We start from the raw sequence: 27,329 nt of genomic DNA on the forward strand, positions 1-27,329 counted from the left end.
AAAGCCCTTTTCTTGAGGTTGGAAAGGCAACCTAATAGGAGGAAAGGAGTCTCCAGAGCAGACAAAATGGTCAGAGGTACAGCTGCTACCACTGTTAGGAGTCTCAAAAGAACACCATACCAAGAGTCATAACATAAAACCAGAGGACTCTGTGCAGATCTATTCAGGCTCCTTGCTTGTTGCATCAGTCTTTGGGAGCCCAAGTGAGACTTGTTTAGCTCATCGGGTGGGCATATTCTCCTGGTGTCCTCCATCCCCTGACTTCTAGGCTTTACTCCCCAACTTCTTCAGTGTTCCGAGATCTCCGAGGTGAGAGACTCTTTGTAAACTTCCAATTTAGACCCCCTCTGTGTAATATATTGTGCTGGTCTCTGCATTCTCTCCCACGTGCTTCTTGGAGAAGGCTTTTCAAAACTACTGAAAAAGGATGACTGGATGAGGCACCAATCTATCAGTATAGCAGAATACCATTAGAAATTTTTTTTCTTTTTTTTTTTCTTTTTCCCCCTAGTAATGTTTAGTTCTACTCTAGGCTTCCGGGGTACCCAGCCTCCAGTTTACTGGCCTTCCAGGCAGTGTATGGACATGGGCTACCTCTTGTGAAGTAAGCCTCGTTACCCCGAACATTGGTTGGCCACTCACACATACTCTGTACCACCATTGCCCCAAACATATTTCAGGAAGATCAGTTTGTAGATAGCGGGTTTTGTGACTGAACTGGGGTTCAGATTTCTATTTTTCTAGCCTGTGTAGTACCTTCTGATGCCAAGAAGATTTAGGGGTGAAGGATCCCTGCTTATACCAACTCAACCTCTCTATTTTCATGAGCTGAGTGGAACTTGTTTTCCACAATGGGGCCAGTTTTTAGAAGGTAAATTTTGTTGTCAGTTTTTAGAAGGTAAATTTTGACCTAGCGTCAGCTTTGGTTGTTAGGGACCTAAATTAGACCTCCTCAGTCAACAGCTCAATAAAATGAGCTCAGTTCCATTGGAAACCTTCCCTGGCCATAAAAAGATGGCCTGTTCAGACGCCATATCATCCATTACTAAGAGTCCCAGCTAGGGTTACCCTTAAAGATTCCAGGACATTTTCATTGCACTGCATTTCCACATCAACCCCAAGTGCCCCAGTTTGAGTTTTCTCTCCCCACACTCTGCGTCCATCTCTCCCTAACCCCCAGTTGGATCTATGCTTCCCTCCTATAGCCCCTTTACCTATCCTTTCTTGGTCATTCAATTGGAACTTGATCATCATTCACTTAACAACCAAATTTTTGTTTCAGTCGATTCTATTTCATTAAAGGTTACAGGGTCTATTTAAATTAGTTAGCCAATCTTGATTTAACATTGGTAAATGATACCTATGAAGAAAATTATCCATTTCTTTTATATTTTCCAGTTTGATGGAGCACATATATTTTAAGTATATCCATATTATTATCTAGATTTCCTTGGTGACTTGCTAAGCTCCCCTTTTCATGTCTGATTTTGTTAATTGGTGTATTCTTTCTGTGTCTTTTAGTTAGTGTGGATAAGGATTTGACTATCTTGTTGGTTTTCCCAAAGAATCACTCTTATTTTTCATTGATACTTTCTATTGTTCTCTATCTTTATATTTTATTGATTTCAAACTTCACTTTGAAAATTTCTTCCTGTCTGCAACTCTTAGATGTGCTTTCTTCTTTTTTCTTTTTATTTGTTTGCTCTATAACTTTCAAGTGTTCTATTGATTGCTAGTATGATATTTCTCCAATTTTTTAAAGGTAGACAGTGCCATGAACTTTCATCTCAACACTGTTTTCATTGTGTGCCATAAGTTTACATATGCTTTGAATTTGTTTTTATTGAATTCTAGAAATTCTTTAATTTTCTGTAGTACTACCTTGGCTTATTATTTTTTTTTTTTTTTGAGTTCAGTTTCCATGAGTTTGTAAGCTAGTTCTTATTTTTGCTGTTGATGACATCCAACTTCCATCCATGTAGTCTGGGAGAATGTGGTGGGCTTTCCAGGGATTTTCTTAAAAGACTTCATTTCATCCACTCCTCAGTTTAAATCTAATATAAAGTCAACTGCAAAAAAAATGGGTTATAAATATATCCAATCATTCTTGTTTCCTGAGACAAACACTTATTGGTTCAAGTTTTCTTAAGGGAAACAAAAGCTTGCCTATCTTTCCCAGCAATAGACTTTGCATTAATATGTTATCTGTGAAAGATCTTCTTCATAACTATTTATGGTAAGTAGCTCAGAATCAGGTAATTCAGTATAATGATAAATATTAATATTTTAATATAAGCATATTTATCATATATTTAATAGCATTATTTATATGCATTATGTCCATAAATGCATATACATACACTTGAACACTGATGTGTGTTATTCTTCTCTCATAAAATTATATTACCTGATGTTGTCTTAAGGAACTAATTAAATATGTTATATATATTTTTATATATATATATATATATATATATATATCCCTATATTAGGCTAGCCTAAGGCTGTGGCCTAAGCAATCCAACAATGGATATCTTCTTATAGAAAGGCTAAGGATCTGGAAGTTGTTCAGTCCACAAAACTGAATATTTCAGCAGTAGCAATCTTGGGCTGGAATTCCAGGGAAGTCCTAGACAGCCCCTGCTTTTGAATCTATTTTGGAATCCTGAAGAAGTGGATTCGGATGTCAAGGAAGAAATGCCTCTGGAAAAATATAGTTGAACTTGCCAGTGAGAATGAATAGAAGGTGAGGCCCAGATCTAACATGGGATATCTACCGCTAAATATCACAACAACAACAACAAAAAAAATCCTTCAAAATCCTGCCCACCTACTTAGGTTTTAGTTGATTCCAGGTGTAGTCAAGTTGACAACCAAGATTAGCCATGACACAAAAATCAAATGTATTTTTAAGCTAAGATAAAAAGATATTATAATTCCCAGAAAGTTCTGGGCATCAAAAAGCTTTACTATCTGGTCCCAATAAATCTCTTTTTGAGCCTCTGCCTGGACCAAATAGTTTCCCATCATTCATGTCGTCAGGCTTACTGATTGGATATGATAAACGACCTAACGTTAGTATGACACAAATGTCATCTCACTTAGTCTCTACACATCTAATATTGTAAATGAATAATTTCCATTCTATAGATGAGAAAGCTCAAGGTCATAGGAAATGAACTGTTGCCTCGAAGGCATGGTGAAGAACTTGGCAGAAAAAGCTTACCCTCTAGGTCACATTATTAGCACTCCTGTGTCCTTCATTATGTTCAATAAGACAATTCGGGATTTCACTGAAAGTCATTGGAGGTAATTCCATTAGCTCACAGTACTTGCCTTTTATGATGGTCCCAGAGTTCAGCTGGACCTCCCAAGTGTCAACTACTCAGTGCTATACTGTTTTACACAACAGGGTGACTCTGAAAAATTTAATACACTGCTGATAGCACAACAAAGAATATTACAAAACATGAATAAACCTTCAAATTCCGAATATAAGAACTATTGGATGGATTGTGCTGGTTGCTTTTTTCAACTTAACACAAATCAAAGTCATCTGGGAAGGGAAACCTCAATTGAGGATTTGCATCCATTTGACTGGCTCATTGGCAAGTATCTGGGATATTTTTTTAATTAAAGATTTGTGTGCAATAGCCCATCAGAATATGTGCAGTGCAATCCTTGGGTGGATGATTCAGGATTCTTACACCACCCTGAGTAGGCTGAATAGGCAATGGAGAGCCGATCAGTAAGCAATATTCCTCCCTGGTCTCTACCTTAGTTCTTGCCTTCAGGTTTGTGCCTTGGGATCCTGCTATGACTTTCCTCAGTGACTTGTGACCTGGGAAAAATAAGGTGAAATAAGTTGCTTTTGGACAATATTTTACCAAAGCAAACCAATTTTCTTTTGTTGATATTTATTTCTTGAGTTCCTTTTTTAATTTTTTATTTTTTTAATTTACCCCTCTAATGCTGTATTTACTTTGAGGTCCGTGTTGCTTTCCGCTTTCTTAGATAAGGGAAACTACCAGTTAGCTTTGCAATTCTAGGGAATATTAAAGCTTCATTTACACTTGAATTTGGTTTCACTGTTGATCACACAGGTGTGTTCTTTCTCCCACATTTTCCCCTTTTATAAATAAAATAACTTCATGAGTTAAAGATAAAGAAAGTTAGCTTTCACCACATGCTTATTTCTTACAGCATGTGCTTCCTACACACTCAGTATCTCTGCAGATCCTGCGGTGGTTTCTTGGTGAAGGGCACCATTTCCTTTCCCCTTCCAAAGATTTTTATTCCTATGATATGTGAGCAAAGAGTTAGACACACCTTTGCAAGTGTATGAGAGTTCACGTCATTTTGAGGCAAATCTCATTTTTATTGACAAACAAGCTTGATGTGTCTGCTGTACTCCAAACTATTCCCCTGCCTCTGCCTCCAGAGCACTGGAGGTTATCACTGTGTACTACCTTGCTCATCTAAGGGTAATTCTCAATGAACTTTGGATCTAACTGAATTCTAAGAGTTGTCTATTCATATTTCAAACATCATCCAGTTTTGTAGTAATTATTTTGTCAGAGTGAAGCAAAGCTTTTCTCTATATATATTGCAAAGTATTAAATGCAAGAATGGTTTGAAAATAATAATTATTCTAAAGATTATACATAGAGAATTAAAAAAAAATGAGCATAGGTCCATGACAACAGTACTTTCTGGGCTTTGAAAGCATTAGAAAGCTTAAGTGTGGGACATCGGCTCTTTACTGATATCTGTTCAGAATTTTCTAGTTCTCATTTTACCCAGAAAGTTTTTGTGGTGAAATAATATCAATATCTGTGATGCAATAATGAAGAAGAAAGAAAAGAAACACAAGCAGCCATAATGATGCTTACAATTGCTACCCAGTAAGAACTACGCATGCATAGTTCAAACTGATAAATGGACATACTGTCTATGCCTACTTTTCACATTTTCAATTAGAAAAGTAGGTGTGCAATTTTGTTTTAATATGCAGAATTTTGAAGGAACTTTATAGCATTTTCTAGGTTTGGCATTAGACTTTTGAAATGTTCTGTATTAGAATATTATAAACTGCTCATGATAATTCATTAGCTCAAGGTACATCACAGATGGTAGTATATCTAAATGTGACTAAATATAATGCATGGTTAAGAGAAATAAGGATTGTACCATGGATGAACAGCTTTGACAATTAGAGCCCATTCATCCTGACTTCTGGCATGTAGTTAATGAGGTACTAACTTCGTAAGTAAGTAAGGAGGCCTTGAGGAAAATGGGTCACTAGTTGCGGAATCCTTAGGCACAATGCTCAGTGAACCTTTAGGAAACTCTGATGAGAAAGTAGCTAGACACTGCAGAGGCTTCATGTTGTACTCTATCCCCTAAAATGTAAGGGATTATTTTGCTGTGATTTTTTTTTCCTTTCTCCCTCAACAAAATGGGGAACCACTGGTAAAATTTAAAGGTGATATCAGTAAGCTAAACTCTTTGAAAGATAAATCAAATGGGAATTGTTAAAGTAGACAGCAAAACTGTAGGCAGTAAAGATAACAGGCAGGGATAATATTAGAAAGTTAAATAAATGTTCTGAATTTGAAACAAAAATTAGCAAAGAGCTGGAATGTGGGTCAGTTGGAAGATTGGTTGACTAACTTGCATTAAGTCCTGGGTTGTTACCTAGTGCCTTGTGAAGACATACACCTAGCACTAAAGGGAAAGAGACGAAAGAATCCAGAATTCAAGGCCAGCATTGTTTACCCCAAACCCTACCTTCCCAATTGTTACCTTAAGATGTGTGAAAATGAGGGCAGTTCCTGGACATTGCACAGATGTTGTGATGTAACAGGTTGAGATGACAGATAATCAAACAGATTAGTACAGAATTGAGAAAGAATAGATATGGTGTTTCTTTAATTGACTGATATTTTACTTGTGTGTGTGGTGTGTCCACATGTGTTATGTGTATTTTCACGAGTGTAGAGACACCCAGAGATGAGTATTCAGAGATGTGTATGTACATATAGATGTCAAAGATTAGGAGCAGAACTTTCCACTGGAGATCGGAAGACAGGGTTTCTCACTTGGACATAGGACTTGATAATTTTAATACTCTGGCTGGTCCTGGTTGAATACTTTCTGTCTTGACTACCCTCGTGGTAGGAGTAGAGGTAGTATGCCAGCCAATTCCGCATTTGAGCGGGTTCTCTGGATCCAAACTGGTCCTCAGAGTTGTACGTTAAATGAGCCATCTTCTGAGTGATGGACATGCTTTGCTTAGCAGAATATCCTCAAGTTCTGTCCATGTTTTAGCATATATCAGATGCTTGTCTGTTTCAAAACTGAGCAATATTGTACTGTGTGTATATACTGCATTGCGTTTATTCATTCATCTCGTAGTCAACACATGCTGCTTCTAAATTTGACTGTTGTCAAGAATATAATTTTGAACACCACAATCCAAATGTCTTTTTGAGACATCATCTCTCTTCATCATGTCTTGAAAACTGTTTGCACAGAACTATAGTTCCAGTCATGGGAGGTGTAGGCAAGTAAATCAGATGTTTAAGATCAATCCCAGCTACAAAATGACTTTGAGGTTAGATTAGGATTCATGAGATACTTTCACACAAAATGAGGAGGGAGGAAGTAGAATTCATGAGATTGAGGATAAAGCTTTTGTTCTGTTTTGATTTGTTTTGAGGTAACACCATTCTGTTCTCTCATGGGCTGCACACACATCCCTACGATCAGCACACAAAAGCACCAAGCTTTCCCAATATTTGTAAATTTGCTGTTGTTTTTATTTATATTGTAACTTAAAATATTTAAATTAATTTGAATTGCTATATTATACAAAAAGTGTACATAATTCTGGGGTACTCTGTAAAATTTTGATGCATATATATACATATATATTTATAATATAGCACTTAAATCACGGTAAGCTTTCAGTCTTATGGGATATATCATATCTTAATTTTAAAAACACTCAAAAATTATTCTAGGTTTGAAAAAACATATGCAGTTCATTGTCAATACCTGCAGAAAACAATCGGTGTTAAAACTCAGAACTTCTAGTTAAGTTTAAGAACGTTAGTTCTACTGACCATCCCTTCTGAAGCTCCCATCTCGTAACTGCCACTTAACTGCAACTCCAGTGAAACACACAGCTTTAGACTCTAAAAATTGAGTGACATCATGTGGTACTTGTCATTCCAATGCCTGGTTTATTTTACTTAACATAATAATCTCCAGTTCTATCTATCTTGGGGCAAATAACAAGATCTGACCCTCTTTAGTTACATGATATTCCATTATTCATTGGTACCATAGTTTCTTTTCATAATCATAAGCTGATAGTCGCTTTTATGTTTCCATTTCTTGGATCTTATACATAAGAGAGAATGAATATGAGATTTGAGCTATCTGTTTAGATGCTGGCTTCTTTCTTTTGAAGAGATAGTCAGTTGTAATGTTGCTGTTTTTATTGTGGTTCTGCTTTTAAACTTTGAGGAAATTCAAACTGATCCCACAGGGATCTACTTGTTTATATACCTACCATCTGTGAGCAAGGATTCTTTTCTCTACTGATCCTACTGTCTTTTTGATGAATGCCATTTTGATTAACTTAGTTTTTTTTAATTTTTATGTGATGTATTTTGATCATGTTCTTTACCCTCTCCAACTCCACCCATGTCCTGCCACCTCCTACCCACCCACCTTCATGACAATTGTCTTTCTTATTGGAGTGACAGGGTGTCTGATCATGTTTTCATTTTCTTCTTTGATGAATAGTATATTTGTGAACATTTTCAAATTCTTGTGGCTATTTTTATATCACCTAATGATAAATTTGTATTCAAGTCTTTTGTTACTTTTTAAATCAGCTTTTGTCATTGTAGCTAAGTTGTTACTTAAGATAAGCTGAGCACAACATTCAAATTCAAGAAATATTTTCCCTCAGCTGTACAACTGCTAACTCACTCTTAGCTTCACCACCGTATTGATAACTGTCAAGTTTATCTGGTTGGCCTCTAGATTTGCGCATGTGTCTTTGCAATCATCCCTGCATCTTATCACAATATTCTCATTTTGTCTTTATGAGGCTTTTGCCTCTTATTACTCCAGTGGGAGAAGGCTCCAATATTATCTCAGTATTCTTGCTTCTCCATTTATACGTTCTCCCTTGAAAGCATTGATTAAATATATTAGGTAACTCGCTCTATGTTCTAGACCCATTTTCTAGCTTTCCATGGTCACTCTGGCTAACCTTTTTCTTTGTTTTCCAGTTCCCAGGTTAACTGTATCCAGCTGCTGTTTCTAATTATTCTACATACAGTATTTAATTTTGAGGACTCTTGATTGATTTGTTATTTGGTTTTGCACTTACTTATTTGCATCTGTTTGGACGTTCATTATGTTCCTTTTTACCATCACAATGGACTTTATCTATGGAAGTATAAGAGCATTACTTAAAACATTTCTTTAATGAAAGACTAAAATTTGCTGTTGATGTAGGAAAAATAAGGCTTTTAAGCCTCCGATCAATTTAACTTTCTCATTCGACAAGTAGATTTCTTGTCAGTGCCTAGTAGTATACTGCTCAAGGTATAAACCATTTGGAGATATCCTGACATTTGCTTATAGCTAAAGAACTGATAGAAAAATCTAGAGAAAAACATGTTAATTTTTTTCAAAAATTCTTCTTTTTAAATGGGAATGTTTTCCTCATTCACCCATCACTAATGATAAATAAAATCTTTCTAGTAACCCTGTGGTCATTCTGCCTTGTTCTCACACTTTTGAGCTGTATTATACAAAACCGCAAATACCCTACAGAAATGAAGATTCTGTTTCTGGGTTTGGTCTTGCTCATTGTCACATTTCTGATCTCTCGTTTGCTTACCATTATAGCTTAAGCTGACTATCATTTGTGTGTGTGTGTGTATGTGTGTGTATGTGTGTGTATGTGTGTGTGTGTGTGCAACATGCAGACATTCATCTGTTTGTCTTGTGCTTTCACATATATTTGAGAACTAAAATTTATCACGCACCAGAGACTTTTGTGATTAGGGAGGAGTTTGCAGAACATATAATCTGTGTTTAGTTCATAAAAGTGGATTTACCCCAAACAAATGAAAGCTGAACTTTCTGAGAAACTCGCTCAGAGATATTGGTGTGTCTTAATTTGATAACCCAGATGTTAAGAGTCAAAATATATTGTTTCAATATTTTTATTTTATTCAATATTTTATTGTCAGACTGGTAAATCAAAATGCTGTCTGGGCTCAAAACAATCACAAGGATACAAATTTCTGGTTGAGATTGTCCAGATGTGTGCTCAGATTAAAAAATAAATAAATAAATAAACACCTTCAGCCTCAGGCACTTCAGTCTACACTTTAGTTTTGTAGCTAGTTGATATCCTTAAAATTTCAGATTATTGTTTGGCAGGTTAATAAGTCACTACAAATCCTTATGTTGAATGTATGTTGCACATGTCTGAGAAAATAGTCAGCATATTGGAAACATATATTGATGACATATACAGAGTTTTGCTCTACTATTATGGAGGAGTACATTCTCCAGGCCATATATTTGGCTTAATTGGTAAACAATTTAAAATATTCAGAGCAGCAGAGAGATAACAATATTTTATAAAACATGTCATAGAAGAACAATATTACATCCTCTAAACGATTCCCAGAAATCCTTTGTGTTATTTTTAAGTTGTCTCAGGTTAAGATGAACAAAAATGGAGGGGAAAACCAATCTATGTAACTAATGCTGTTAACAAAGAACCGGGGCCCCATGGTTGGAGCAGGAATCCAAAGCTCATTCTTTTAGGACTGCCTCTCTTCAGCAGGTGAGCTCCAGAAGGTGGGGCAGGAGGAACTGTACCATGAGAGAGAAGAAAAGTCTAACTTCAAAGAAGTGTTGTATTATTGTTGTCTCAAGAACAACAAGAAGAAGAATATGCAATTGTGCTGTAAACTAAGCCCGCGTTCAGAATGTAGTAGTTGAGCAGTGACAGTTAGAAGGAAACCATACACAGGGCACAGATGGAGGAACTCACAGTGGAGTGAGGTAGTAGCTGCTTGGACTGGTCAGCACTGCAGGAAGTTCATGCCCGAGGACCACCTGAACACTCACTACCCCCATCCTTCCCACATTTGCTGAACAGGCTGTGTTTTCATATGTCCGCCTGAAGGTTTAGGATCTAATGACTAAAGAGCTTTAAATACTAAAAATTTGGAAATACTAAATCCGAGAAAATAACAAAATAAAAAAAAAGAGACAAGTCCAGGTTAAGCTCTCAAATGCCATAGGTAGTTACTAAAAGGTCGTACTATACATTACTAATCTTCATAATTTGTAACTTGTTGGCTTTAGTATGTATCTCTTTTTAAAATATCCCTGTGTATTTGAGACACATCCCCATGCTTGTTTTTCAGGACGCCCAATTCACTAATCAAAGAAAAACAGTGCAGACAACCACACCCGTTTCAGTGGCGCTGAATCTACTCCTAATTAGACTTCTGCCATTACTGCAGGGTCCACATTTGGGATAACGTAAAAATGATTTCAGTTTTGTTCTCATAGCCCATTACATTCCTGTTAATTGTCTGTGTTGAAAGGTGTTCAAGTTTGCTGGTTTGGGGGAAGGTTGAATTATTTTATTTCACATAATTAGCAAATCAGCACTAAAAACTTCAAGCAGCCCATTTGTTAATGACACACCGTGCTTTTTCCTAACTAGACCTGCGTGGTACCGACTGCACAAGCTATTATTCTCACTCAAATTGTGGTCACTCCTGCCCACAAGACTTCTCCCAGTGTCCGTTCCGAGCGTTTACTGGAGAATCATTGACTGCTGGTCTAATTTTGATGATAATTGTTGCTTCAGGTTTCCTAATGCCTCTGCAGTTAGACATTAATGATTATGCATGCCTTAAGAAGTGTTGATAAGGGAATGAGATTACAATCTTGTACAATTTCAGCTGACAAATTAAAGTGTAAATTAGGTTTTCCCTTAGACAGAGAATAACTTACCTGAGGAGCCAGGCGTACGTGAACCTTCGGTCACTCTCCATTTTCTTTATCCTGTTTTGCAGATATTCAGAGCATCAGAGGGTTAGCGGTGGACTGGGTGTCGCGTAATTTATACTGGATTAGCTCGGAATTTGATGAAACACAAATTAACGTGGCCAGGCTAGATGGCTCTTTGAAAACCTCAATTATCCATGGAATTGATAAGCCACAGTGCCTGGCAGCTCACCCAGTCAGGGGGTAAAGTATGATTTTTAAAATTCTTTTTTTGTAACATCTTTTACTTTATTTCAGATTTTACACAAAACGATTGTTTAATTCAGGTGATACATGTATTGAAGAGAGAGTCAAAATGTGACTGGAAATTGAGTATGGAAATTGAGATTCGGAATCCTGGTTAGAGATTTTTATCCAAATGGAATGCAATCTATAAGCTCTCATTAGTGCATGTTTCTAGGGAATGAGCATTTAGAACAAAAAGTTGCAGAGGAAAAGCCATTTCCTTTAGAATGCTGTTTGTGAATATTTCCTTCCTGTGTGGTCACTACAAAGTCAGCCTGCTCTTGCCTCTGGTGAGTCGAGGGGCCAGTGTGATACCAGAGCTTTACCTTCCCCTCGACACATTCTAATCCCTTCTCAGCCAAGAGAATTCTGTTTAGATGAAGGACAGAATGAAAGTAGTTTGTTGTGGTCTGGGTTAAGCATCAGATTTGGAAGTACTAGGAAAATGAGAAAGGATAAAATTCTTTCAAAGAGAATAAAAAAAAAAAAAAAGATGTTTTCCGCCTAGGAAAATGTGCAGGGACACAACACTTTTAGACATTTCGGAAAAAGAGTTAATCTTGCACCTAGAATATGTTTTCTTACTTTAGTCTTTGCCTTATGTTTCTTAAATGGATCTGCATGTGATATTTAATCCTTATCTTTTGAATTAAGGAAACTATACTGGACAGATGGAAATACAATAAACATGGCAAATATGGATGGGAGTAATATCAAGATTCTCTTTCAGAACCAAAAGGAACCAGTTGGTAAGTATTTTTTATATATAATTAATAGTGACAGGTTTAATGAGATACATGTGTATGATTTTGAATTCAACACTAAACAATTATAGAAAAGTAATATAAATTGGATCGAATTTCTTGGTTCCATAGAATTGGTTTTCTCTATATGAGATTCCTTTTCTGTGGGGAAGAGCTTGCTATTAAACTTCCTTAGCACAGAGACTGCCTGAGCCTCCATGTGACAGCTTCATATGTCCATATTATGACATTTGCTTGCTTCCACTTGTTCTCCTCCCTTTTTCAACTCTGCCACTTTCCTCCTGTTTCCATGGATTCTGTTAGAGCGTCCTTCCCCTTTTATCCCAGTTAGGGGGTCTAATGCTGCTTTGAAAACTGAACTATTAGCAACTTGTGGAGAAAAGGAGTTATTTTATTTCCTCTTCATCAAAGGAAGTCAGAGCAGAAACAGAAGAAAGAAACCTGGAGGTAGGAACTGATGTAGTGGCCATGGGCACCTGCTCTGTCTTGGTTTGTTCTATAAAGCTTGCTCAGCTTATTTTCTTATGTACCCCAGGACCACCTGCTCAGGAGTGACACCACCCACAATGGGCCGTGTCCTCCCATATCAATTACTAGGTAAGAACACATACTACTGGATTACAAATAGGCCAAACTAGTAGGGACATTTTCTCAATAAAGGTTCTCTCTTCTCAAATGGCTCTAGCTTGTGTCAAGTTGACCAAACCTAAATGGAATACTTCCTTTTAGACCAATTCCTTCTTTTTCATAGATCCCTTTCTACCTTCATGTCATTCCCACATAATGATATTTAAATACAGATTCCATGTATAGAAGAAAACATAATTGTCTCTGTCAATCTGGCCTGTTTTACTATGTATAATGATCTTAGGTTTCACCTTTCTTTCTGTAGATGTCATGATTATATTCTGCATAAAGCCTTAAAGACCGAATCAAATTCTGTTGTATTTATGTATCACATTTTTCTATCAGTCCATCTGTTGATGAACCTCTAACCTAGTTTCTTGTCTTGGCTATTGTGAGTAGTGTAGTCTATCTATAACTACAGAAATTCAGGTATTGCTGTGCTTTGCTTACTTAATATCCTCCAGTTATATGCCCAGGACAGATGCAGCTGAGTCATACATTAATGCTCTTGGTTTGTTTGTTTTTTTTTTTTTTAATTTGAATATTATTTATTTTGTCTGTGGACATATTTATGTATGTTCATATGTGAGTGTATGTATATGTGTGGTCCCATGTGTGCATGTAAATGTGGAGGTCAGAGGCCACCCCTATCTTTTTCTTTTTAGAAACTGTACACTTTGTGTCTGAAACTAGGACTCGAGGCTTCTGTGGATACCAGGCTGAAAGGTCATGGAGCCCCTAGGCTCCTCCTGTCTCTTCCTTAGCTCTCAGATTGCATGTGGATACCACTACACCTGCCTTTTTACATGGGGCTGGGTATTGAACTCAGGTCTTAATGTTTATGTGGCAAATGCTTTACTGACTGAGCTCTGCTCCTAAAGGGATTTTAATGTACATTTTCCCCCTGGTTCAGGGTCATAAACATTTTTTCCAACTGTTTGTTGGTAGTTTCTCATTCTCCTGAGAACTATCAACTCAATTTATTAGGTTATGTATTGACTAGATATTTTGGCTTTTTTTTTGATGTTTAATGTTTGAAGTTGCTTACATAGTCTACGTAGTAACCCTGTGTCCAATGTGTAATTGGCATATGTTTTCTCCCAATATTCAGCTGTGTCTTCACTCTGACAGCTGTTTCCTTTGCTCTGCAAGGGATTTTCAATATCATAAATCCTATTTGCCAATTCACAAATGTATTTACCTTTCAGAAGGTCCTAGCCCAGACCTACATTTGATGCTTTATTTATATTTTCTTCTAAAAGTTTCAGAATTCTAGATATTACATTAATGTCTCTGATTTAATTTGAGTTCACTTTGTACAGGTTAGAGATAGGGGTGTGCTACCAGTCTTTTGTATATGATTGTCTAGTGGCAACACTTGTTAAAAAGGGGATTTGCTTCCCAGTGTATGCAGTAGGTGAACTATATGTCAACACAAGAAATGTCCTCATGACTCCACCAAAATTAACTCCTAAGACTTGCAGTATAACTTTAACAAAATAGAAAGATACAACAATCTACATACAACAGTCAGTGACTTAGTAGAAAATTCTTGCTTAGCATGTAGGAGGCCAATTTAACACAAGCTATGAGAGGACTCAGCATAACGACACTGAAGAAAAGAACTGAAGGAGACAGAAAGATGGATAGACTTTCCACATTTATGGAGGGACCAATAATATAAACATACATTTATTACAAAAGTGGCCTACAAATTTAATATAATACTTATCAAAATGCCAGTTTCATTCTTTATAGGACTAAAAATGTTAATCTGAGAATTTTCATTAATTAATTCAGAAGCATGCAAAACCCAAAATAGCCAAAGCAAGTCTAGCAGGATGGGCAGAGCTAGACCATATCACTATGCCCAAACTCAGACTACAGCACAGAGATACAATAACAAAACTGCAGAGTGCTGATAGAAACACCAACATGTAGATCAATGGAAGAGAAGAGAGATGTAGAAAGAAACCTACTGAATGCTCAAGAGCCCTTTTGGTAGGTCTAGAATTCTATTTAGCAGACAGAAGAGTTAATTAGCAAGAGATAATTCTAAAATTTGGTCCTGTTCCCAAACACATGTGGGTCTTCAGGTAATCGTGAAATCCAAAGAAATATCTAAGCTTGATACTTACTGGGATATATGAGATGGAAGACAACTATTACCTCAGAGTTTCTTTATGTAGGTTCTGTGTAGCTAAGTTTCTACCTTGTAAGTGACAAGATCCATCCTGCCTTGATCCATGAAGGATAAATGTCATCAAGCACTGCGTATAGAAGGCTTGCTGCACACAGGAGAACATAGGTCAGGAGGACATTTAAAGAAAATCAGAGTTTCTCAGATGATTTTTACTAGAAATAATTGGTATGTTTATTCATCATATTTTCTCTGAACTACTTCAGAGGCAAGGAGGAAAGATATTTGTCACTGAAACAGAAAAACAAGTCCTTTTAATTTGAAAAAAAATTACATTTTAAACATCTGTTTTGTTAAAAACATAACAGTGCTGACATTATTGAGCTGCTCCTATAAAACATCTTTGAAATTTAAAAAAATTACCCTAAGAGAGACTATTTAACATAGTATACCTATAATATTTTTTACCTCTATATTCCTTTTCTCACATTTTTTATATCTTTGTGAGTCAAGAATTATAACATTTATTTGTAATTTTATAGTCTGTTTTGAAAAAGACATAACTTGGCTTTTATATTAAATTTCAAAATGTAAAATATACAATAGAAAAATGATAGTTTGAACTTGAATTGTAGAGAGAATATTTTTAAGTTGAGAAAATAAGTAATATAAACTAAAGTTTTTCATCAATAACTTCTTTATTTTTGTGAATATGAAAATATACTGACTTGATGTAGCTTATACTCGATAGTAATAATTTAAAATAGGTGCAGTATGAAAAGGTTTGAAATAACGCCTTTCGTGTAGCCTAAACCAAACCTTTTGGCGTAAACAATGCAGTTGCTAGCTCCCTCCTTTGTACTCTTTTTTTTTTTTTTTTGACATTTGCACATTGTTGAAATCTAGGCTAGTGCTGGAAATCTGGGCAGACTGAAATGCAAATCCTTCTGTGAAGAAGACAGAGCAGAGGAAATGGCTTTACAAGGTCCAGCTCAACACACAGGACTCCTTTTAGATGGATGAGATTCAGTTGCGTCTTGCCAGAGGCTGCCCAGAATGTGCAGGGTTGACAGCTCTGATGAGAAATCTATTATTTATACTGAAATTTGGGAATCATGGGTTTCGCCAAAATAATAATGTATATGCTTGTTTCGGGATTGAAGACACTGTCTCCTTTAATACTGAATAGCCAGACCCCTATTAAACTATTGATGTAGAAATTCCACAAAAGCTTGCAAGTTATAAAGGCCATTTATCTGGAAGGGTGAATGGGGGAGGGTGAGAGAAGAAGGGCAATTGGGGGAAGTTGAATGAGGAAGAGTGATTGAGAGAGGGCCAGTAAGGAGGGGGGAGTGTTTCTATTTGCACTTAGCCTTTGCTTCCTGAGATGCTGTGCACTGAATGCTTGCTACTTTTACTGCAGAGACAAACACTGAATACCGGCTCCTTTTCAGTGTTCATTGTCTCTGGCAATTACTTTAAAATAAAACTTCTATGCAATACTTTTATAAAATGTGAAGCTGTTGTTCTCCTCTGTTTGAGGCTTTCTTTAGCTGAAAACCATGTCTGGGATAGTAAGTCACCAACTTTTTCCATCTATAACTACCCAAGCAAACCGAATACCCTGAGTCCTTCAGTATTTTAAAAGCTTTCACATTTACATAAAGCATTCCTGATGCAGCATTTGGGGAGTATAGTATTCAATATGATTTTTAGGAAACCAAACAAATCTGTGCTTATTATTATTCTTTGACAATTATGGACAATCGGTATGACTCCAATAAATCTCTTACCTTTTCAGAAAATTGTTCCAGTTTGTATAAAATGTCAATCTTGGTACCTAATCTGTGATCACATGGAGTTACAGGTTCCCTGAGCAGCATCTCATGTTTCAGTAATATGTTCCATATTTCCTTAGTGCCCCAGGATATTTTTACACTTGCCCTGAGACATTAAATCATTGCTTTTTATAGTATACAACTGTTGGAAATGGCATAATTCTCTAACAAAACAATGTTAATAAATATATGTAGTCTGTTCATTGCTAAAATCAGCGGGATACAAATCAAGCCTGATAAAACCTTTTTAGTATTCAAATCTGCATGATGAGCCTGGATGTGTTGTTCACACCATAGAATGCCAACTCCTTCAAATGTGACCAGAACTACCCTGCTTTTAAAGCACCAGAGGTTTCTTGTTTTTAGTGGAAAAGAAAAATAAAATTTATCTTAGTGTTAGTAATGCATCAGGGGAGAGATAGTAAAGTCGAAACGATAACTAAAATTTAGAAAACTAGTTGGCTAGGATGTGGACCATTAATATAATTTCTGCTCAGTGATTTTAGGAGAGGCATTTTGCAATCATTTGATGCTTTCTAGTGAAGAGTTTTTGTATCTTTCAGGAAGTTTCTCAGGTGAGCAATATTATTAGCTACAATTTTTTAAAAAGGCTCTAAAATGCTTTTATATTAGTTTTATAGTTCTGGGAATTAATCTAGAGACACACAGGTTAGGCATGAGGTCTGCTACTTAGCTGTACCTAGCCTGTATCCCTGTTAAAGAAATGTATATACTGCTATGTTATTTTTCAACCTATATCATATCACTGGATTCATAGTTCCAGAGTTTTAACAGAGAAATAATGCTTGTATTTTTGTTATTTGTGCATGTGGAGCTTATGAGTGTCTGTATATATGTGTGTGCGCTTGTATGTAGACAGACAGAGAGATAGAGACAGAGACTATTTGGTTGATTGCCAGGATAGTTCATGGGGCCTGATTGGAAAGAAAAAAAAAATGGTTAACATTATTTAGTGAGTGGTGGGGAAGGACAATATAGAAATGTTCAGGCAAAAACTGGAAGTGCATATTAAACCCACATATCTTCCTACAAATACCACAATTCTGATCAATGTAGTTTTTCAGATTAGCCCAAGGTTTGAGGATTTTTTTCCCTTTTTTTCTTAAGGCTCATTGATTAAAGACAGTAATCCTATGCACAAAATTTATTCACAGAAATGCCCAGGTTCATATTTAATATAGTTACAATTTTTAAAAACAAACTGTATTTTACCTCTTCATATACTTGTTCTTACATCACACATATGTTTGCATACTTTGTTTTTGCAAATGTAGCTAATGCTGTATGATAGTCTAAACACTGATGTCCATAAAGTTTTACATCAGTTTATAGAGTAGTATGGGCCAGATGTGTTAGGTGGACAGTAATGCATTTAGCACCCATAATTTCTGAATAGATGGCTGTTACAGGGAGAGAGAACCACTTGTTTCATTCCCGTCCTCCTGGCTATCTTAGACCCTAAATAAACACACAGAAGCTATCTTAATTAAACCACTGCTTGTCCCATTAGCACTAGTTTCTTATTGGCCAACTCTTACATATTAATTTAACCCATTTCTATTCATCTGTATATCGCCATGTGGCAGTAGCCTATCAGCAAATTTCCAGCATGTTTGACTATAGCAGCTCCATAGTATCTCTCTACCTTCACCTTCCTCCTCCCATGCTATAGGCCAAGCCAGTTCTTTATTTATTAACCAATAAAAGCAACACATAGACAGAAGGACCTCCCACACCAGAGGTGATAAATTATTTTAGATTTATTGTATTGAATTTACCATGTGGTAACTTTAATGCTGACTGTTATGTAAAGCATCAAAATGCATTCATTTTAGCTAAACAAAAGGAAAAGAAAGAGGTTAAAAGAGTGTTTGTAACTAGTAGTCACAAAAATATGTACGTATCTAAATTTTGAAAACAAAAATGAAAGAGGGAGCAAGCTGGGGAAGGAACCGAAGAACAAAGGAAGAGATGAAGGACCGAGATAGGAAGGCTAACAGCTTCACTTTCAAATCATGCATCTTTAGTATACACTTTTGTATCCAATGTTCAATGACATCATGGATGGCATCAAGAAGACTTCATAGCACTGACTTGGTAATATTTATTTTCTAATGAAAATTATAGTGAGGAAATAGGAGACATCCACACATTGTGTATGCCTATGTGGAGGAGTTTATAAAAAAGGAAGACAAATTTTAGCTCCTACAGTGTCACAGTTATTGGGCTACAAACTATTTCTTCATAGTTTGTAATCTACAACTAAAATCAAGTGGGACCAATGTGGAATCCCCTTCTTCGGTGCTTCTTGCCAGCCAGGCTTGTAACACTTAGGCTGCCTGTAACAGATTTCCTCCATCCTCTTTAGAACTTTTTTCTTTTCGAATACACCAAGGGTGACTCTTTCACAAGGCTCCTTTGATCTTCCAGACTGGGCTGAAACCTCTTCATGTAGACTCTGTTAGTGATTTTGTCTTTTTTGATATTGTCCCCTGGCTCCTGGAGAGGAAGTTTGAGATCAGCATGTTTGGTTTGTCGTCATGTCATGGGATCAGCTCCATTGTTGGCACATGAGGGAATCTTCAATAAATAAGAGTTCAGTTTACCCCCGAGCAGGAAACAAGAAAGTCTAGTAGTTTTGTGGCAAGCAGGCATTTTCCTAAAGAATGGTATGAAAAATTATAAATAACAAATGCATGATTAGTTTGGAAGGAAAAAGTGGAAAAACTTGGCTTCTAAACATTCTGTAGGCTTGTTTCTTGTTTATTCTTCCCTCTCCATTGGTGCACTATCACCCATTTGACTTTGATTAAAACCTCAGCAAGAGATATCTCACACAATGAAACAATAGGCTGGGACTGCTTTGATCTAGTTATCTCCTTATTGACAAAGCCTCATAGCACAGAAAATAAAGAGAAGAAATAGATTGTATTACAATAATCCCTCATTTATGCCAATCCTATTAGTGTTAATATTTTTATCTTTTTTAACAGTCTTTGGGGTGCTTAAAATAAATTCAAAGCATGGTACTTGTTATCTGATTTTCTTTTGTCATAATATTTTAACTATGATTTCTTGAACCATTTCTTAGAATCTAATAATTTACAACATTTACTAACCAAGACAAAATAATAAAGAATTTAAGAATGATACCCTTTTTATTTTTAAAAATCATCATTATAATTGCTTTTTATATTCATGAAAATTTTAAATTCATGTAACAAATAACTTGATAAAATAGTTTTGTAGTTTTACATAAAAACATCTCTTTTATATAAAGTGACAGTTAAGCTGTATGAGGACATATTCTCAAAGAATCCAAAGAAATCCAAATAGTATTTCACTTGGAAAGTGCTTTCAGAACTGGTCCCCGGAGACATTTTCTAAATTGGAATTCCATGGTCTTGTGAATGCAGGCATTGTTGTAAAAATAAATACAAAGCATTTTTTTTTGCTGATGCACATGATATTTATACCACAAAGTACAACATAAGGACATTTATTACTGCATTATTTACTCGTAGTTTAACTTACTCATTATAAGCAATTAGATCTATTATTTAATGATGAATCTTTCTGAGTGAGTATATTGTGGCTTCTCTACCTTCCTCCTACTTTCCTCAGACAATAGTCACAGAGAGAACAAGGTGAGCAGGAGAGGAAAAGTCTCCACTTGGTGACTTTCATCTCCTGTATATTTCTGCCATGTTTTATTTAATATTGTGGAATATGAAATGCAGATCAAGTATCGGTACAGAAGCATGGGCGCTGACAAACGTTGTTGCACTTCCTTCCAAGCACAAAGCTATGCCTTTGCATTCAACACAGTCTAGGATCTCCACTACACTTTGCAATTAAAAAATAGCTACGGTGACTTCTATCTAAGCACTGCAAATTCTCGAGCTACTTACAGAGATTTTATGTTAATTACACACAGCAGCCATTCTCTAGAGGGCTGGTTGTTCATCTCATTCATTCACAAACTGTGGCTTCCTTAAAAGAAGATAGTGTTTGAAACATGTTCATCCTTCACTATGGTGCTGTGACCAGAGAGGCAGGTTTCAGTGAGTTTCATTTCACTGAGTTTCATTCATCTGACTTCAATAAAAAAGCAAGGAAAGAAAAAAGCAAAGCACAAATTTCCTTCAAGCATGGTCAGGAAGAAATTTCCAGAGCCTGCTACCCATGCAAAACACAATCCAATTAGAGCATAGCAGAGTGCTTTTGGAGCATGCAGGACTCTGCAAGAATCCTCTCCCCTCTACATATGGTGAATCAGAGTTCATTATTTCTAAATCCTTAAATTCTAGTTTTAAATTGTATGAAAATGTCACCCTGGGCTCTCCAGAATTTGGACTTTTGTTGTTATTGTAATTTACCGATTCTTTACTTGATTGCTGGTCAATTTAAATGTGTGACATAAATCACATAAAAATTCATAATCACATCAAAATACCCAACTTATATTTTATTTGCATGTGCCATTGCAGATGGAGTAATAACAACCTACCACAGGTTGAATCAAATAACTTTATTGTTTTAATATAAACCAACAATCCTATTGTTATCTATTGTTGAATTTAAAATTAAGTATAGAATGAAGTTATTTAATTGAATTATTACTCAATCTTGACTGAATTAAGTACTTAGAGCAGTTTACATAAGAGAAGATTTTAGTTTAGCACATAAAGTAATTTAAATGCTTAAAATATGCTCGAATTACGAATTTCATCCTTTCAGCCTAAAAGAAAGCAACTTGCTTGTCAGTCAGCCTTATCCTTTGTGCATTATTCTTTTTTATTGTTATTTTTAAAGCAATCTTATTTTACAAACTAATCCCAATTCTCTCCCCTTCCCATTCTCCTATTATCTCCCCAACCCACCCTTCATCCTCTCTTCAGAGAGGATGAGGCCTCCCATGGGGGGGACAACAAAATCACTTGAGGCAGGACCAAGGTCCTCCCCTCTGTATCTAGGCTGAGCAAGGTATTCCTCCATAGGGAATGAACCACATCATGAACTAGAGATAAATAAATTCACTGCTAGTGGCCCCACAAACCGCCCATGCCACAGAACTGTCACTCACATTCAGAGGGCCTAGTTCAGTCTTATGTTGGTTCTCCAGCGGTCAGTTTGGGGTCACTGAGCACCTACAAACTCCAGTCAGCTGTTTCTGAGGGTATTCCCATCATGGTCATGGCACCTTTGCTCATAACATCACTTTTCTCTCTCTATGATAGGAGTTCAGGAGTTCAGTCCAGTGCTTAATTGTGAATCCCTGAATCTGTTTCTATCAGATACTAGATGAAGGTTTTATGATGGCAATTAATGTAGTCATCAATCTGATTATAGGGGAAGGGCAGTTTAGGCTCCCTCTCCATTATTGCTTAGACTCTTAGCTGAGGTCTTCCTTATAGATTCCTGGTAGCTTCCCTAGCGTCTGGTTTCTAGCTAACTCCACAATGGCTCCCCTTTTCAAGGTATCTCTTTCCTTGCTCTCCCTCTCTGTTCTTTACCCAACTAGATCTTCCTGATCCCTCATCTTCTATTTCCTGCTCCCCTTCTCCCCTCTCCATTCTCCTATCATCCTCCATCCCTTCCTCCTCTCTGCTAATCAACTAAGGAGATATCGTCTACTTCCACTTGGAGAGTATGTCCTTCTTAGTGTTCTCTTTGTTTCTTGTCTTCTCCGGGGCTGTGGACTGCAGGCTGATAAGATTTTCCTTTGTTTTATGTCTAATATCCACTTAGAAGTGAGTACAGAACATTCTATATTTTAACTCCTTGGTTATCTGTTCTGTTTTTAATATAACCACAAACGTAGGTCATTTGTTTTCATAATCTTCTAGTTTATGAAAGTTTTCTTTTAACTCTAAAACTCTTTTTGAACTCTACCAAACATTTCTTATTATTTAATCATTGCAACCCATGTCTTGTGTTAATTTCAAAATATACATGTAGGTAAGATTTCCAAGAGAATTTTACCACATAAAATGAATTAAGGGACCATCATTTTTAAATCAAAATATTAAAAACATAACTACTGTTTTCTACTCAATATTATCATCTGTTATTTCTGAAATTTCATTTCTTAGCAAATGACGTTTAAGTACAAAATATAATTAANCTATTTCCTAAAGAAGAAAAAGATAAATATATAAAATATTAAAAATAGGAATATTAGCAAGATAACTTGACAATATAATACTATAATTATTGATATATACAGACTAATAATTTGCACTTATTATACACTATTTTATTCATTTACTCATTGTTCAATTGTAGCATAAATAAAACTTTACCTTAAAAAGATAAAGAAACATGTCATATGGTATATTCTAGAATCCAGATGCTGAGGTCAAACAACCATACCAGTACTCAGGAAAGTCATTTTTCTATTAAGGAAAAGTAACAGAAAATAACAAATAATTGGCTGTCAGCCAAAACCCTTTAAATAATCCAATAGTGTTATGTGCTAGACAATATAAGAATATAAAATCAAACTAATGTATTCCCAGTAGATAAAGTAAAACTGAAGTGATAAAATAGAAAAAAGAGCTATAGCCAAATTGGTGATGTTTGGAAATTTCAAAAAGATCTTAATTGCTAAATCTATGCTTTTTTTATTTATTAGATTTAAAAAAAAGTACCAATCCAAAATCCCACTCCCTCCCATCCTCCCATTTCCTCCACACACCCTCCCACTCCACCCCCTCTAATCCTAAGAGAGGATCAGGCACTTTGTTTTGTGGAAGGTGCAAGGCCCTCCCTACTACGTCTAGGCTGAACAAGGTATACATTCAAAGAGAATCGGGTCCCCAAAAGCCAGTACACGCAGTAGAGATAAATACCAATCCCACTGCCAGTGGCCCCTCAGTCTACCCCAATCATTCAACTGTCAACCACATTTAGACAGACTAGTTTGGACATTGCCAAACTCTTTTTATGAGGCTACAGTTACCCAGATACCAAAACCACACAAAGACTCAACCAAGAAAGAAAATTACCAGACCAATCTCACTCATGAACATGAATGCAAAAATTCTCCATAAAATACTGGCAAACCAAATCCAAGAACACATCAAAAAAATCAACCATTATGATCAAGTAGGCTTTTTTTTTAAAGCAAAAAGGCTGTGATTAAATCATTGAAAACTAGTCACAATTAGTCACTCAGTTTAAATAAAAGGAAGGGTGCACTCTTACTGCTGTGCTAGCTTTGTAATCTACAGTTGTATTAAACAACAAAACAAAACAGAAACTAGGGGCTGGAGAGATGGCTCAGTGGTTAAGAACACTGACTTCTCCTGAAGAAGGCCTGCATTTGATGACCAGCACTCATATAGCCTATCACAACAGTCGGTCATTGATGTTCCAGGAGATCTGGTGCCCTCTTCTGGCAGCGAGCACACAAATGGTGCACAGACATACATGTAAGCCAAACAATCACACACAGAAGTAATGTAAAATTATAATTAAAAATGAATAGCTAAATTTGAGACTTAAAAAATTATCTGAAAGAGGAAGTTTCTTGTTCTTTGAGGGGGGGAAGAACATGAGGTGAAGGAGGAATGAGCATGGGATGGATTCGAGCTGCATCCTCTGTATGAGCATCCACAGGGGACGACTGATCCATTGAGGGGAATGTTCATTAGGGTGCCAGGAACTACAGTTTGCAAAATTAAGAATGATGTAACAGTGCTTTAATTTTTTTTCATTTTGAATTTCTTAAGCTATGAAATATTACTTTGACAAATATAAAACTATAGGTCTAAAAACTGTTAAAATGCTTCTTTTTAAGTTGAAACAGTTCTCAGAAGCAAAATGCCAAAGCCTTGTCATTGATTCTGGCTTTCCATTTTTTTGTTTGTTATTTCCACAAGGCACATAACATTTGTCAGTCGCCTAGACATAAAAAATAAATATGCCTAGGTACAGAAATAAACTGTCCAAAGTAAAATAATCTATAGGAGGGTGATGGACAGTGTCTGACTCTTCGCCTTGTAAGATATGCAACCATCAGTCCATCGGCTCATCCCAGAAATTCCACACAGGATTGCTTAATACTTAACACAGAGCAAATCACAGGGCAAGTGGAGAATGGCTTTGTCCAGGAGAAGTTAGATTGGAGCATTCTATTCAATTTATCATGTGCTTTTCAAAAAAATGGAAAATTTTATGAGATGCTTTTAAATTCAAGTGAGTTCACAAAAATACTGCATGAAAAAGTCCATTTTCAGTAAAGAAAAATAAACAAAACATTTGCCACCTTTGAAATATTGTAAATGCAGACATAAAATGTAAATACATAACACTAGTACCTGAAAAATAATCATGCCAAAAAGTCATCTTTATAGTTTTTCAGGGCTGTCCAAGAAACTCACCAAACATTATAGGTTATTGCTGTTGTCCCTGGTTCCCCGCACCTGCTACTCCACCCAGAGGTGGAAGGTAAGTCCCAGTTGCTAAGACATCACACATTTTGAAGACCCAGTGTTCTTGAACTTTGTTTGACCTAAGAGCCTCCTATCTTTAGGACTAGTTTTCATGAAACATAAAGTGACATGCAGGCTTCTAAACATGGGAAACAGGAATAGTCTATCCGGCTATGATGCCTGTGAACCACAATGAGCAGCGCGGCACCATAAGGGTGCAGAAATGGCATATATACCTTTATGGTAACCAACAGCTTTTTATCTAGGTGTAAGCCTCCCTCAACAATAGGGAAACACATGACTGTACTGGAAAACTATCTACCTTGACCGAATGAGGTCATGGATCCTGGAGGAGAATCTAAAACTGCCTCTTTACTAATCCAACACATTCCCTCTACATTATGAAAATCATTATACCCACAATCACCTTCTCTTTGCAATCAACAGACTACTGTAGAAACCACAGTCAACTAAACACAGAGGTGAAGCATTTATAGAAAGCACAACTGATCAATGCAGAGTTGTAGAGCTTACTAAAAGCACAGCCAATCAAATCAGAGTTGTGGAGCACAGTTGTAGAGGAAATAGGCACAATATATTTCCTGAACCTAGGCTCAGGAATAATTACAGAAGAGGCTGAAAGACTTTAAGAGTCAGAGGAACAGGAAATTATCTGTAGATTATGTTTCTTATCAATATCAGAGAAGTTACAGTCTGGAAATTTGAGCAATGTGATTGCCTAAACATAGTCTGAATTACGGTATAACTATACACTCAACCTAAATGCCCCTCGACCAAAGAGTAGATAAGGAAAATGTGGTACATTTACATAATGGAATACTACCGAGCAGAAAAAAATAACAACAGCTTGAATTTTGCAGGAAAAAAAATGGATGGAGCTAGAAAACATTATTTTGAGTGAGGTAACCCAGACACAGAAAGACAATTATCACATGTACTCACTCATAGGTGGTTTTTAAACATAAAACAAAGAAAGCCAGCCTACAAACCACAATCCCAGAGAGCTTGGACAGCAATGCAGACACTAAGAGAGACTTACATAGATCTAATCTACATGGGAAGTAGAAAGTAGAAAAAAAGACAAGTTCTCCTGAGTTAGAAAATTACACAGAATCAACAGAACAGAGTCACAACCAAGATAGTGACTATAATACAATATGCCTATCTTACTAAGATTTCTTAATTCTGCTTGTCTTTTTGTGTGTTTGTTTATTTAGGTCTATCCAATGCTATCCTGTGTGTACACAGCTGTATCTACCAGTACAACAGCTCTTCACCTCATCCTTTTATAATTACCTCCACTTCCCTCTTGCCATCGAACCTCTGCTTCCCCATGTAGAAATAAAGCTTTGTATTGTAGTCATGTAACCTTCTGAGACTGGATCTTCATTGCAGACTACTTTCTGTGGAATCCCTAACATTGTTTCATTTGTAATAACAATTTGTTCTTTGTTTTGTCTGTGTATCATTCCATAACACCAGGGAGACTTCAGCTCTACGATTTATGGTTAAGTCACTAGAAAACATTCATGTACAAGTTTTTGTTTGTAAAGTGTTGTTGCTTTTTCTTGCTTAAATATACAGGTATGCAATTAGTGTGTCCTTTAGTAAAAATATTCTTTGGTTGTATGTATTTGTTCTCTCTTATGTGGGAAGGTGTGTAGTATGTTTTCATTTGTGTGTGAACAGTTGTGAGTAAAAGTGTATGTGAGTGAATGAGGCGGCCTAAAGTAGACACTGGTTGTCTTTTTAGATCACTCCTTATGTTATTTACTATGACAAGGTCTCTTGTTGCTAATGCTGGGATTACAAATGTTAGTCATTTCTGCCTGCCTCCACCTGACTGACATCTGGAGTTGTAATTCCTGTTCTCATGCTTGTGGGGCCAGAGATTGTACCACTGAGGCACTGACTCAAGGCTCTACTTGGCTTTTAAAGCTACCCCTGATGGTTTTCCACAGCGGTGCTAGCATTTCACATCCCCAGCTGTAGTATGCCAGTGATTAGCACTCAGCGTCCTCCGTAACTTTAAGTTCTGCCGTTCTGATAGATGCATAATAGCACTAATTATAATCTGAATTTGAATGTCTTATGATATTGAACATCTTTCCATGGGTCTATTTGCCAT

The 27,329-nt window shown here is 36.3% G+C and overlaps 1 protein-coding gene across 1 annotated transcript in view; it reads left to right on the forward strand.

The window, feature by feature from the left end:
- The window catches only part of Lrp1b (LDL receptor related protein 1B), a 1,445,827-nt gene that overhangs the window by 872,612 nt on the left and 545,886 nt on the right, over positions 1-27,329 (forward strand). The window contains 2 exon segments of the mRNA XM_050139953.1: positions 11,136-11,310; positions 12,007-12,101. Of these exon segments, the coding sequence (XP_049995910.1) occupies positions 11,136-11,310; positions 12,007-12,101 (270 nt within the window).

The sequence above is a fragment of the Alexandromys fortis genome, unplaced genomic scaffold, assembly GCF_014885135.2.
Source record: "Alexandromys fortis isolate MF-2015 unplaced genomic scaffold, M_Fortis_MF-2015_v1.1 scaffold_33, whole genome shotgun sequence".
Taxonomy (NCBI): Eukaryota; Metazoa; Chordata; class Mammalia; order Rodentia; family Cricetidae; genus Alexandromys; species Alexandromys fortis.